At 45.4% G+C, this 15,499-nt stretch overlaps 1 protein-coding gene across 1 annotated transcript in view; it reads right to left on the bottom strand.

Moving 5' to 3' along the window:
• LOC124615910 (zinc finger protein 442-like) overlaps nt 1-15,218 on the bottom strand; it is a 363,598-nt gene extending 348,380 nt beyond the window's left edge. The window contains exons 1-2 of the mRNA XM_047144088.1: nt 15,028-15,218; nt 14,850-14,948 (exon numbers count right to left, since the gene is read on the bottom strand). Coding sequence (XP_047000044.1) covers nt 14,850-14,948; nt 15,028-15,055 — 127 coding nt within the window. The 5' untranslated portion in view covers nt 15,056-15,218. The remainder of the gene's footprint in view (nt 1-14,849; nt 14,949-15,027) is intronic.
• Nucleotides 15,219-15,499: the final 281 nt, after the last annotated feature.

Raw genomic sequence — 15,499 nt, 5'->3', positions numbered from 1 at the left:
CTTACGTTAGTTAGGTTTAAGTAGTTCAAAGTCTAGGAGACTGATGACCTCAGATGTTAAGTCCATAGTGCTTAGAGCCATTTGAACTTTTTTTTTTTTTATATATAAAAAAAACTGTATCTGTTAATCTTAGGATAGCACAGAGTTGTTGTTGTTGTTGTGGTCTTCAGTCCTGAGACTGGTTTGATGCAGCTCTCCATGCTACTCTATCCTGTGCAAGCTTCTTCATCTCCCAGCACAGAGTTAACACTTCAAAAAGTAGCACAAATACAGTACACTTACAGTATTTTTGGAGAGGGACTGATGAGGTATTTTTTTATGTTTATGCAATATGTGCACAAAAAAAATGCCAGCAAAATTTAAAAACCTTTAATAAGTGAAGAAACAAATAGCAAGAATGTAAATTGTTCAATAATGTCGGACATGGTCTTTGATAATGAATGAGATAAAAACTTACTGTATAGTATACAATTTATAAATGACACAACTTCATTCCTGTTACTGTATTACAATAACTAATCAACAGTAACAAAATTAAAAGACAGTGTTCTATACATAAATTACACAAAGGCCTGCACTTTCTCCTATGTTTCTCTCTAAAATGTTGCAGAAATGTGATGTACTGTATGTAACACACAACCACAGAACATCAATAACAAATACACTATACACTTCTGTACTTCGCAAAAATAACACATACTGGAATTTAATTTTCTGCTTTTCTATAATCACAGCGAAGTCAGTGTTGTTTAGTTTTTTAACCACTTGCTTTAACTGTAAAATGTGATACAGTAACCGATACTAGAGTATGCAACCCTACTTCAGGTAACCAATTATCTTTTTTTATTATTATTATTATTATTATTATTTAAGATGTAGGTATGCATTTTGCATTTGATGATGCATTCATTTTAGTGCCCAATTTGAAACCAATAATCTGTAGAAAACAAGAGTTACAAAATTAGCAGTACATTGCTGCTGGTAATTAGGCATTACAGCCAATATATTTTTCTCTGAATGTGTAATAAAAATTTTGTTTTGTATGATAAATCACAATAAGCAATGTGGTTCAAATGACTCTAAGCACTATGGGACAGCAATGCCGCACTAAGGAGTTTTTTAAATATAGCATTTAATAGGATTTAGATGGGACCGTTAGATTTCCCTCTTATAACCAACATCCCATTGAAAGCAATGTCACTATAAAAGGTATTGACTCTACTAAGTAACAAAACTCGAATACTGGGAGCAATAAGAAATTTCATGAAGCTAGTGAAAAAACAAATTTATAGTAAAATTCATGTCTTGTGCGCAGACAATAGAGTGGAATATGTGAACCGAGAACTAACAATCTCTTAAAGAACGAGAGAGTGATTCATCAAACAACAGTGCTCAGCACAATGGAACAAGGAAGAGCAGTGGAAAGTTATAACAAAACATTAATAGAAAAACATTGATGACATGAGTCAGTTGTTCCAGTCCTGAGTCCTTGAGGGTGAGGGTCGGGGGGTGGGGGGAGGTGGCACTCTTTGTGCCTCCCAGCAGGTATCAGGAGCATGGTATGGGATTGGGGAGACTAGGCAAGGGAGAACTGTTTCTGGACAAGGCGGAAAGGGTAATACTGATCTGTCAAAGCCTCAATAAAACCCTCCGTATATTTGCAGAGAGATCATTCTTCACTGCAGATGTGATGACCAAGCTGGTTAAGCTGTACAGAAGGGAATCTTCGTGTGGAACAGGTGACAGCTATCAAAACTGAGATTTTATTTGAAGCTGGTGCGACTGATGTGGATGAAGATACTGATGGAAACATCCTTGAGATAGTGGATCATGTCAAGAAAAGTAGCTTTTTGTGTTGAGCAAGACCATGTGAAGGAATGGGGGAGAAGGTACTGAGGTTCTGGAGGAATGAGGATATGGTGTCCTCATCCTCGGTTCAAATCATGAACATTTCATCAATGAATCTGAACCAGGTGACAGGTTTGGGATTCCATGTAGTTTGGAAGGAGTCCTATAAATAGTCCACAAACAGGTCGGTAGAGTACAGTGCCCTGCAGTTGAAGGTAACCGTATTGTGGATTTCTTTGTAGGTCATGACTTCCAATAAGAAGTAGCTATGGGTGAGTATACAGTTGGCCCTGGTGATCTGGCATGAGATTGTAGGTTTGGAGTCAGGTGGGCATTGAAAGAGATAGTTTCAATGGTGGTAAGGCCAGGGTCTCAGGTTGGTTGGTTTGGGGGATTAAAGGGACCAGACTGCTATGGTCATCGGTCCCTTTTTCCAAATACAAAGAACACCCACAGAGAATAAAAACGAGGAACAGAAGAGATCACAGACGATACAGAACAAGAGAAACTGAGACAAAGACAAGACAAAACGAACTAAAACCACACAGTGTGTGACGGTGGTAGGCCGACCATAGAAATAAAAAAGGAAAAGCCAACCACTTAGAAACACATTAAAAAATCAGTTTAAAATCATAGGCCAAAGGCCAGAATCAACACAAAACAACAAAAGAAAACAGAAACACTCAGATTAAATGACAAAATCCCCCTGCCCGAATAAAACGTAAAACTAAGTCAGCCATAGTGGAGTCGTCTGTTAAAAGGGCAGGGAGCGTAGCAGGCAGCACAAATGTCTGCCTGACCACAGCTAAAAGGGGGCAGGCCAACAGAATGTGGGCCACTGTCAAAGCCGCCCCGCAGCGACATACAGGAGGGTTCTCCCGGCGCAGTAAATAACTGTGTGTTAGCCGGGACTGGCCAATGCAGAGCCGACAAAGGACGACTGAGTCCCTGCGGTTGGCTCGCATGGATGACCGCCACACAGTTGTCGTCTCCTTAATGGCATGGAGTTTATTGGGTGTGATCCGATCGCGTCATTCAGCGTCCCAAAGCGCAAAAACTTTTCGGCGGAGGACTGCCCGCAAATCAGTCTCTGGGAGGCCAACATCCAGAGATGGTTTACCCGTGGCCTCTTTCGCCAGGCGGTCAACACGTTCATTGCCCGGGATACCGACGTGACCGGGGGTCCACACAAAGACCACAGAGCGGCCGCAACGCGCAAGAGTATGCAGGGACTCATGGATAGCCATCACCAAACGAGAACGAGGAAAACACTGGTCGAGAGCTCGTAAACCGCTCAGGGAATCGCTACAGATAACGAAGGACTCACCTGAGCAGGAGCGGATATACTCTAGGGCTCGAAAGATGGCGACGAGCTCAGCAGTGTAAACACTGCAGCCAGCCGCCAAGGACCGTTGTTCGGAATGGTCCCCTAGAGTTAGCGCATACCCGACACGACCAGCAACCATCGAACCGTCGGTGTAAACAATTCCAGAGCCCTGATACGTGGCCAGGATGGAAGAAAAGCGGCGGCGGAAGGCCTCTGGAGGGACCGAGTCCTTCGAGTCCTGTGCCAAGTCGAGCCGAAGGCAAGGGCGAGGAACACACCATGGGGGTGTACGCAGAGGCACCTGGAAAGGAGGTGGAACAGGGAAAAACCCAAGCCCGCAGAGAAGCTCCTTGACGCGTACTGCAATCGGACAACCCGACTGGGGCCGACGGTCCGGCAGATGGATGACCGACCGCGGGAACAGGACACGGTAATTTGGATGCCCGGGCAAGCTAAAAACATGGGCAGCATAAGCAGCCAGTAACTGTTGGCGTCGTAACCGCAGGGGAGGGACACCTGCCTCAACAAGGATGCTGTCCACAGGGCTGGTGCGGAAGGCACCAGTGGCAAGTCGGATCCCGCTGTGTAGTATTGGGTCCAGCACCCGCAATGCAGAGGGGGATGCTGAGCCATAAGCCAGGCTCCCATAATCCAGACGGGACTGGATTAACGCCTGGTAGAGCCGCAACAGGGTAGAGCGGTCATCGCCCCAGCGGGTGTGGCTCAAGCATCTCAGAGCGTTGAGATGCCGCCAACACGTTTGTTTAAGCTGCCGGATATGAGGCAGCCAAGTCAACCGGGCATCGAAAACCACCCCCAAAAACCTGTGGGTCTCCACCACAGCAAGGAGTTCGTTGGCAAGATAAAGCCGCGGCTCAGGATGGACTGTTCGGCGCCGGCAGAAATGCATAACGCGGGTCTTGGCTGCCGAAAACTGAAACCCATGCGCTACAGCCCAAGACTGCGCCTTACGGATAGCGCCCTGTAGCTGACGTTCAACAGCTGCAATGCCAGTAGAGCTGTAGTAAAGGCAGAAGTCGTCAGCATACAGTGAAGCGGAGACAGAATTTCCCACGGCCGCAGCAAGCCCGTTAATGGCTATTAAAAACAGACAGACACTTAAAACAGAGCCCTGTGGCACACCGTTCTCCTGGACGTGGGAGGAACTATACGAGGCCGCGACTTGCACGCGGAAGGTACGACACGACAGAAAATTGCGGATAAAAATCGGCAGAGGACCCCGAAGACCCCATCCATGAAGCGTAGAAAGGATGTGATGACGCCATGTCGTATCGTATGCCTTCCGCATGTCGAAAAAGACAGCAACCAGGTGCTGACGGCGGGCAAAGGCAGTACGGATGGCCGACTCCAGGCGCACCAGATTGTCGGCGGCGGAGCGGCCTTTACGGAACCCACCCTGAGATGGTGCCAGAAGGCCCCGAGACTCCAGTACCTAAGTCAAGCGCCGGCTCACCATCCGTTCGAGAAGCTTGCAAAGAACGTTGGTGAGGCTAATGGGACGGTAGCTGTCCACCTCCAAAGGGTGCTTGCCTGGTTTCAGAATGGGGATAACGATACTTGCCCGCCACTGCGACGGAAACTCACCCTCGACCCAAATACGGTTGTAAAGGTCGAGGAGCCGTCACTGGCAGTCCACTGAGAGGTGTTTCAGCATCTGGCAGTGGATGCTATCTGGTCCAGGAGCGGTATCAGGACAAGCGGCAAGGGCACTGCGGAATTCCCACTCACTGAATGGAACATTGTACGATTCTGGATGGTGGGTGCGAAACGAAAGGCTCCAACGTTCCATCCGCTCTTTAATGGAGCGGAAGGCCTTAGGGTAATTCGCAGAAGCGGAACTCATAGCAAAATGCTCTGCTAAGTGGTTTGCAATGACGTCGGAGTCAGTACAAACTGCTCCATTCAGTGAGAGCGCAGGGACGCTGACAGGTGGCCGATAGCCGTAGACGCGTCGAATCTTGGCCCAGACCTGCGATGGAGTGACATGGAGGCCAATGGTGGACACGTACCGCTCCCAGCACTCCTGCTTGCTTTGGCGAATAAGGCGGCGGGCCCGCGCACACAGCCGTTTGAAGGTGATCAGGTGTTCAATGCAGGGATGTCGCTTGTGACGCTGTAGCGCCCGCCGGCGATCTGTAATCGCTGCAGCGATCTCAGGCGACCACCAAGGCACAGTCCGCCGCCGAGTGGACCCAGAGGAGCGGGGAATGGCAGATTCGGCGGCAGTAACGATGCCGGTGGTGACCGATTGAACCACTGCATCAATGTCGTCATTAGAGAGAGGCTCAAGAGCGGCAGTGGAGGAGAACAAGTCCCAGTCAGCCTTATTCATAGCCCATCTGCTAGGGCGCCCAGAAGAGTGACGCTGTGGTAGTGACAGAAAGATCGGAAAGTGGTCACTACCACACAGGTTGTCATGCACACTCCATTGGACAGACGGTAAGAGGCTAGGGCTACAGATTGAAAGGTCAATGGCGGAGTATGTGCCATGCGCCACACTGAAGTGTGTGAAGGCACCATCATTTAAAATCGAGAGATCGAGCTGCGACAACAAATGCTCAACGATGGCGCCTCGACCTGTTGCCACTGACCCACCCCACAGAGGGTTATGGGCGTTGAAGTCGCCCAATAGCAAGAAAGGTGGCGGCAATTGGGCTATCAGCGCAGCCAGGACATGCTGCGAGACATCACCATCCGGTGGAAGGTAAAGACTGCAGACGGTAACAGCCTGTGGCGTCCACACCCGAACAGCGACAGCCTCTAAAGGTGTGTGGAGAGGGACAGACTCGCTGTGCAGAGTGTGAAGGACGTAGAGGCAGACGCCACCCGACACCCTTTCATATGCTGCCCGGGTCTTATAATAACCCCGATAGCCACGGAGGGCAGGGGTTCGCATTGCTGGAAACCAAGTTTCCTGAAGAGCAATGCAGAAGAAAGGGTGAAGGCTGATAAGTTGTTGGAGCTCAGCTAGGTGGTGGAAAAAACCGCTGCAGTTCCACTGGAGGATGATATTGTCCATGGCTGAGAAAGGCGTGAAAGGACTGGGAAGGCAATTTACGCCGCTTGTTCACTCACTGCCACCGATTCAGTACCCGTACGAGGGGCATCCATCGCATCTGAGGGACCAGCGAGAACAAGGTCCTCAGCAGACGCTAAAATCTCGACTTCATCCTCAGACACAGAGCGCGAAAGGTGCGGTGGGGTTGGTGCCACCGCAAGTTCTTTGGCCTTAGAGGTCTTTTTCTTGGACTTCTCTCGCTGAACCTTGGGTTTCACCGGCTGGGAAGGCTTCACCGATTCAGTCTCCGGGACAGAGGAGGATCGTGAAGCCCTACGCCCGGCCGCTGGTGAGGACTTATGCCACTGGCGGCCGTCATCCTTCCCGCTGGTGGAACCCTGGGAAGGGAGGGTCCCAAGGGAACTCTTACGGGCGAGAGTAGCCGAAGAAGTTAGACGCTTCTCTGGCTGAGAAGCGGGGACGGACGTCCCCGACGGGTGGGAGGAGGTTGCTCCTGAGGTAGGTCGTGCAGGAGCAACCGGTTGGGTAGAGCCCCCCACAGGCAAGGGGGCAGGAGGAGTCTTACTGCTTATCGAGCTGGCTGGAAGTCTCGAAACTGATGGGGCTAGCACAGGTGTTGTAGCAGCTGCATAAGAAGATGTCATTCTCACAGGATGGAGTCTGTCATATTTCCTCTTGGCCTCAGTATAGGTCAGCCGGTCCAGGGTCTTATATTCCATGATTTTGGGCTCTTTCTGAAAGACTTTGCAGTCAGGCGAGCAAGGTGAATGGTGCTCCCCGCAGTTGACGTAGATGGGAGGCGGGGCACATGGAGTATCGGGATGAGATGGGCGTCCGCAATTTCGACATGTGAGGCTGGAAGTGCAGCGGGAAGACATATGGCCGAACTTCCAGCACTTGAAGCACCGCATCGGGGGAGGGATATAGGGTTTGACGTCACATCGGTAGACCATCACCTTGACCTTTTCCGGTAACGTATCACCCTCGAAGGCCAAGATGAAGGCACCGGTAGCAACCTGATTGTCCCTTGGACCCCGATGAACGTGCCGGACGAAATGAACACCTCTACGTTCTAAGTTGGCGCGCAGCTCGTCATCAGACTGCAAAAGGAGGTCCCTATGGAAAATAACACCCTGGACCATATTTAAACTCTTATGTGGTGTAATAGTAACGTTAACATCCCCCAACTTGTCACAAGCAAGCAACCTGCGTGACTGGGCGGAGGATGCCGTTTGTATCAGTACTGACCCAGAGCGCATTTTAGACAAGCCCTCCACCTCCCCAAACTTGTCCTCTAAATGCTCAACGAAGAACTGAGGCTTTGTGGAGAGAAAAGACTCCCCATCAGCTCTCGTACAAACTAAGAATCGGGGCGAATAACTGTTACCTCCATCCTGAGACTTACGCTCTTCCCACGGCGTGGCCAGGGAGGGGAACGTTTTCGGATCGTACTTCTGAGCATTAAATTGAGCCCGAGAACACTTAGAGACTGCTGGCGGCTGGCCGCCAGCGAGAGCTGATGTACCACGCTTCATTGCGGGTCATCCGCCCTGATGCCACCTACTCCGACCAAGGGCCCTCCCCACGGGCACCACCCAGCCACAGCAAAGGCCACCTGGCAGGATGGCCGTTGCCGGGAGTCCCGATACCCCAGGAGGATAGGTATCTACTCCTTGGCATATGTGGGGAGTTAACGGCGCAGGCATCAGTAGAGCGATCCCTGTGTTGTCAGGGGGCTACAACCAAGAGGGTACATGGCAGCCCCACCACAACGGACTGGCTACCGTGCTGGATCTTAGGTGCAAAAATGTCCAAGGTCGTCGTCGCAGTTAAAAGAAACACTGCAGAGGGCAGCGTGGTAATCGCACCCAGGGACGTATCCTCGCCCAAGAGATCGAAAACGAGCGGAACACCATTGCAACGACGAGAAATCCGGCTAAAGGTCTAATTGCACGACGGATACAGTGCACCATGTAAGGCGCCCTTCCCCAATTGGCTCGCTCTTCGGATAAATTTAGAAAGATGGAGGTCAAACCCGAGAGGGGACCATCACATAAGGCCGAAACATGTGAGACGCCTTTTAGGCGCCTCTTACGACAGGCAGGAATACTGCGGGCCTATTCTAACCCCCGAACCCACAGGGGGGGCAGGGTCTCAGGGCTGTTAGTACAAGGGAGGCAGCACTGACAGTCGCAAGTAGGGCCTCCTGGGTGGTACAGGGACAAGAACTGTGGAGACTCAATGGAGGTGAGTGTCTAAAAGGAGAGTAGGTAACAGGCTGAAGGTATTGCTCCACAAGGGCAGACATCTCTCTGTGGGGATGCAGTATCCAGCCACAATGGGTCAGCCTGGTTGGGTGGATCTAGGTATTTTACAAAGCATGGAGAAGGTTGGGAGTCTGGGTACGGGTGGCAGTGCGGAGGGAGACAGGCTACCAGGGAAGAGATTCTGGACTAGACCTAGGTATTTCAAGACGGACGGGAGATCAGGCTGGACTTCTGAGGCAATGCTCGTAGGTTGATTTCTCCAACAGCCCTGTAATCTCTGAACTGTGCAGGTTGCAACCCTTCCTGGTAACCTGCTAATCTCTATCTTCACTAGCCATTCTCCTTCACCTGCCCTTATCTCTTTCCCTACCCCCATCATTCCAGCTTCACACATGCCTTCTAAGCACACTAACATAGTCCCTTTTCCTTCTCTGTTTCTCTCCTCTCCATCCACCCCCCCCCTCAACACAGCAACTCACTACTGCATCTAGAATCTACAGATACATACATACCCAGCAAGCTACAATATGGCGCACGGCGGAGAGTATCTTGTACCACTATTAATCATTTCCTTTTATGTTCCACACATATAGAGTGAGAAAAAAATGACTATCTATATGCCACCGTAAGAGCTCCACTTTCTTTTATTTTTGTGGTCCTTAAGTGAAAGAAGACTTAATTGTTCTGCATTCAGCTTCAAATGTCAATTGCCTAAATTTTGTCAAAGTGTTCCTCAATAAGAACATCACTTTCCCTCCATGGATTCCCACATGAGTTCCCAACGGATCTTCATAGTACTTGTATGTTGATCAAGTAAAAAATCAAGCAGCCTGCCTCTGAACTGCTTTGATGTGTTCCTTTAATTCAATCAGGTGGGGATCCCAAATAATCAGTCTCAGGAACGGGTTGCACTAGTGTTCTATATACATGATCTCCTTTACATATGAACAACACTTTCCTAAAATACTCCCAATAAATCGAAATTAACCATTCAATATTATGAATAGCAACTTTTCTTCTCATAATATTGTTACATCCAGCCTTGATTTTGCATTGTTTGAAAATTAACTATTTGTCTTCCCTCCACAACCCTCACATGCTCATTCCATTTCAAATTGTTTTGCAATGTTACACCCAGATCCTTAATTGGCGTGACTGTGCCAAGCAGCACACTACTAATGCTGTGTTCCAAAATTACAGGATTGTTTTTCCTATTGATCTGCATTAACTAACTTTTTTCTTTCTTTCTTTACATTTGGAGCCATCCGTCACTTAACACACAAACTAGAAATTTTGTTAACTCATCTTGCATTCTCCTACAGATACTAGATCAAGACACCTTCCCATATACCACAGCATCATCAGTGAATAGTTGCAGATAGCTGCTCAACCTGCCCATCAGATCATATATCTATACGGATAATAATAGCAGTCCTATCACACTTCCCTGATGGTCTCCTGGCAGTACCCTTGCCCCTGATGAACACTCATACTGGGTTCTACTGCATAAGTCTCTTCGAGCCACTCACATGTCTGGGAACCTATTTCATATGCTCATACTTTCGTTAGCAGTCTGCAGTGGGTCAACATGTCAAAGACTGTTTAGAGCTCTAAAATATGTAATCTGCCTGCTGACCTTCATCCATGGCTCACAGGGTGTGTGTGAGAAAAGCATAAGCTGAGTTTTCCATGTCAAGGAAGTTTATTATACTCAAACTGACAGTGTGTTCGCAAATTTTGCACCAAACCAATATTAAGGATACTTACTTACTTACTCCTTGGCACTATAGCCCATGTAGGGCCTTGGCCTCTCTGATGATCACAGCCCAATCCTGGCCATTTTCTGCTCATTTCCTCCATCTCCTGACTCCAATCTTTCTCAATTCATTTACCACATCCTCCAGCCATCGTTTCCGGGGTCACCCTTTGCTTCTTTTGCCAATTGGATTTCCTGTGTAAATCTTTTTGACAGTTCGATCCTCCGGCATTCGCTCTACATGGCCCAGCCATCTCAATCCGTTACACATAATTTCAGTCACCAAGTTAGGATTTCTATGTAGTTCTTCCAATTCTTTGTTTCTCCTTATCCTCCATTGCCCTGCCTCATACACGGTTCCAAAAATCTTTCTTAATATTTTCCTCTCTCACCTTCTCAATAACTCTTCTTTTGCTACAGTCATTGTCCATGTTTCTGAGCCATATATTACCACAGGTCTTAAGACTGTGCGATAGACAGTTACCTTCAATTTTCTGCTCAGGCTACATGACTGATGGATCTGGATCAGGCCCCAATAAGCTCTATTTCCTGCAGCAATCCTAGATTTTATTTCTTCTCTTATTCTGCTATCCTTCTTAACCAGCACTCCCACACATTGGAATTTCTTGCATCTCTCATAATTGCCTCTGTTAAACTTAACATATTTCTCTGTAACAACAGCATTTTTCCTGGAAGCAAAGAGATACTGTGTTTTTGTGTTGTTTACTCTAAGTCCCAACTGTTCTGCCTCCTTTTCCAGTCTGCCAAATTCTTCTTTCAAACTTCTAGACAACATACACACATCATCGGCATAAACTAGATTTTGGTGCATACAGTTAAACAGAGTGCCACCTCAGTTATCAATCTCCACCCTTTGCATCACTCTCTCCAACACATTGTTGAAGAGTAGTGTGGATAATACATCACCCTGTCTTAACCATTGGCTGACCTCAAAATCTTTAGAAAGTTTTTCTTCTACTTTTACCTGGCATTTTGTGCTGGTGAGGGTCATTTGTACCAGTCTGATAAGTTTACTTGGGAATTCCATCTCCATTAAGGTTTCGTATAGCTTTTCCCTTTTAACACTATCATAGGCCCGTTTAAAGTTTACAAAAAGCTGGTGTACATACACATTATATTCATAACACTTTTCCATTATTTGCCTTATAATGAAGATCTGGTCAGTTGTTGATCTGCCTCAACAAAAACTGCACTGGTAGTTGCCGAGTATTTCTTCTGTAATTGGTGCAAGTCTCATGGTAATTACTTTGGCTAATACTTGGTACACCAAGCTGACTAAAGCAATATCACAATAATTTTCACAGTTTGCTCTGTCCTTCTTCTTATGAATCGGGCATATAATGGCCATGTTCCACTGGTCTGGCATCTCTTCCTTTTCCTACATTTCCACTATCAGCTGATGTACCAATCCTGTTAGGTGTTCACTTCCACCATTGATCATCTCTGCTGAAATGTTGTTAAATTGAGCCTTATTATTCCTTACACTTTTAACTGCCTTCCTAACTTCCTCTATTGTTGGTATAGGTACAGGTCTTTCATCCTGAGTAACATTCCACCACGGTTGGTCACACAGTTTCATTTTCTTCCAGAACTTCTCTTTCTGTAATGACATTCAGCAGCTCATTGAAATATTCAACCCATCGGTCTAGAACCTGTTCTTCTCCTCCTATAAAATTTCCTTCTTTATCTCAGCAGAATACTGTACGTGGTTGGAAGCCTTTCCTCAGTTCCTGAATTCTCTTGTAGAATTTTCTTACTTCTTGATCATTATAGTCTTCTTCTAGCTCCAAATCCATCTCCTCTCTAATTCTCGTTTCTTTCTTCTGCAAATCCTATCTGCCTCTTTCATGAATTCTTCTGTATTAGATCTTGTTGCCCTGTTTATCACTTTCTTCCTTGGCTCTTCCTCTAGCTTTTTACAATATTCATCGTACCATCCTGCCCTTTTCACCCATTCTTCTAAACATAGAACTTTTTCTGCAGTTTCTTGTACAGCCTCTTTAATCGTACTCCACTTCTCTTCAATGCTTTTCAGAGCATGGCTTTGTTTAGCATCACACTTATTCTGCAGTTCAATTTCATACTTTTCGGGTACCCCCTTCTCTTTCAATTTGGAAACACTATATCTTTGTGGAGCTTTTCTCTTCCTTCTGGATCTAGAGACAGCTATGCAGTGCCTGCATTTCACTCTTACCATATAAAGATCCGAATCATAGTCAGCCCCCCCCCCCACAGTTAAGGATACTGATCTGTAATTTTGCAGCTCCCAACTTTTCCCCTTCTTATATAAAGAATTCAGCCGTGCTTTTTTCGTTTGGAATTTTGTACTGGGCAAGAGATTCACTATAAATGCAAGCAAAGTACGGCGTCAATGTTGTTTAAAACCAAATTTGGATTCCATATGGACCTGGAAACTTATCTGTTTTCAACTCTTTCAGTTGCTTCTCTATGCCAGAGACGCCTATTATTTTGTCCTTCACGTGGGAGTCTGTGTGACAGTCAAATGACAGTATGTTTGCACAATTTAGGAATCATTAAATACAAAATTTGTAATTTCAGCTTTCTTTTGGCTAACTTTTACTGCCATTCCAGACTGATCAACAAGCTTAGCAATTTTATATAGTACAAGAATTTTATTGGGTTCTCAGTTAGAGTTTTGCTAATATAAGAAGATGGTAGTTGTGTGCCTCACACATTGATTTTTTTACAGAGCGACAAATCTCTACAACTTTTGCTTTTCATTTAAGCATTCTGTTCTGAACCGAGAGTGCAATAGCCTCTGCTTCATCAGTATTTTCCGAATTTTTTTTATTAAACCATCCAGCTCTATCCTGTTAATCTTCGGCTCCGCACCTCTTCTGTAAATCTGTTACCTACCTCAGCTGAGACCATATGCCTGTCTGCTACTCAATGCCTTATCTATGTGATGATAGCAATCAATCCTAAATCATATTGTTATTCCGTCCCAGATTTCCCGTAGTTTGAAAACTGATGAAAGGATTTTGAAATATGATTTTTGATAACACAGTTCACAAATGAGAATTGTTTGGAGACAAAAGCTTTATGTAAGTTAAATGTAGCTCTTTGGCTTAAATATCCTGACTAATCATTTTTGTTTCTGAGAGAAAATGAAAATTATTTGCGAAAGATGCCATGTCATTGTATGGGAGAGCAGTTTCTTGGATCTGATGAGCTACTGAAAGAAGTTTATTCAAATGGTAAAAACATTTACTGCCAGAGGAGTGAAAGCCAATGTAGTTCATAAACAGTACTATGGACATAAATTGTAGTAATCTGTCAGATTATATAGAACTATGAATTCTGCAATCACTGTTAATGTTCAGATTTCAAAATCAACATGCTATCATTGCACCTTTCATATGCTGTCTTAGCTGTATTCAAGTCTGCTGCTGTTTCAACATGTACCACAAAAATAGTAGACAAACTAAACAATCTTCAACATATACATTTACTGAAACCATACATTTAACCGTACAGCAGTTTGTGCCTATAGTACATGTAAAATTCTTCCTCAGCATCTTCAGACACAGTGATACGTCGGGCACTGATGGCGAAGCATTATTCATCAACAAAGAAATAAAAGCAAACTACATACAGCCTTAAAATGGAATCAAATTAGACTCAGCATGCCAGTAAACAAGATGTGAGCATTATTTATTTCACTGCAATTATGGTACTGAGTAGAAGGTTTTACCAAAACAGTTTGAAATATACCTAAATTATACAGTGGACATAGAAACTGCCTTCTGGGCAAAGTAAAATTTGAATTTTTGCTGTAAAAATAACTCTTTAGCCTGCCAAGATAGTTGCACATGCCCGTATTTAGCTTCTGGGATTTGGGAGGCACATGGTAGGTTAACAACAAGTGCTGGTTTCCCATATAACTAGGAGAATACAGTGCTGCTACCTACACTGTGCAGACAGGTGGGGTACACAAATTCCTTATGAGGGAGAGGGGGAATCTTCTACCACCAACATCACCACATAATGATTAACACGCTAACCTGCTCAGGTATGGAATGACACCAGGAAGAAGTAGATATGGAGGATTCCTTACTAAAAACCTGGAACACAATGGACCGATGTAGCCTAGTAATTACACTGCACTGCATGCATAGTACTTCGTTAAATAACTGTGTGCATCAAGAAGGCAACCTTCTCAGTAACTGACAATAGCTTAGTTGTTTTCTTATTATTTTCTCTTTTTACCAGAATGCAGCACTAAAAAAAATTCACTTCATACACTTCCAAGATTCTCAGGCGGCTAATGACAGCTGTGAATAAATGATAATTGTGGAACACTGACTAGGTTAACAGTCATAATTTGTTATTTGTGTAGTTTACCGACGTGCCCTGTAGTGGATGCTACTGCATGTTAATGTGCAACTTGACTTGTTCCACATCTCTAATGGTTCTCCTTCATGATGGGATTTACACCACATTTTATATGAATGCAAAAATGAAGAATGAACTTTACTAAATATGAGAGTACTTGGAAGTGGCTAATACAGCTTAAGCAGTATAAAAGAATCTGAAGCTACGATTTGATATAGAAACTAGTGCACTAACTTGTGTCTTTCTGTGTTCCAATAGCGTCGGATGTGAAATTGCTTGATAAACCTTGAGACTCGAGGAGAAACTGCACAGCTTGGCCATCAAAATTCATGTCTGAAAATAAATCATGAAAAGGTATTTTGGTATACGAGTACCCACGGGAAAAAATTACAAATTTCATCACATTACACACTTTGAAGAGCTTCATAAATATTTGCCATCACACAAACGATGATCCGACTTCACAGAAACTTTAACCATTTGTAGCGCAAAACCTGAGTCCAACTAAACAACAAACACAAAAGGCCTACTAATTAAATTTTCAACGTTATTTTGCGGTTGTGTAAAGTTTACATGAGTCCATGTTTTCATACAGACGTCCATTCATTCCACTATCGATACCACTGAGGTCGACCTTAATTCCAAGTCTCGTGTGATTTCGGCAGAATATAATTTCCAGCAAGGCCAGACCAGTCTTGTGCACGCATACAAGAGTGTTCAGACAGCAAAACACGGGAAGTGATGTATATTGGCGGATTACAGTCTGTTTGTTGCTGTTTTCGTCAAGATTCTAGCTTGCTCCATCGAATTGTAGAAGGCATTCAGCAAAAGGCAACAAGCTATTCTAATTTCTAAAAGTGCCTTTACATTTCCCGATTTGTCTG

Source organism: Schistocerca americana, chromosome 5 (assembly GCF_021461395.2).
Source record: "Schistocerca americana isolate TAMUIC-IGC-003095 chromosome 5, iqSchAmer2.1, whole genome shotgun sequence".
NCBI classification, from domain to species: domain Eukaryota; kingdom Metazoa; phylum Arthropoda; class Insecta; order Orthoptera; family Acrididae; genus Schistocerca; species Schistocerca americana.
The sequence above is the reverse complement of the archived record's forward strand: the minus strand, read 5'-3'. Positions and strand labels throughout refer to the sequence as shown.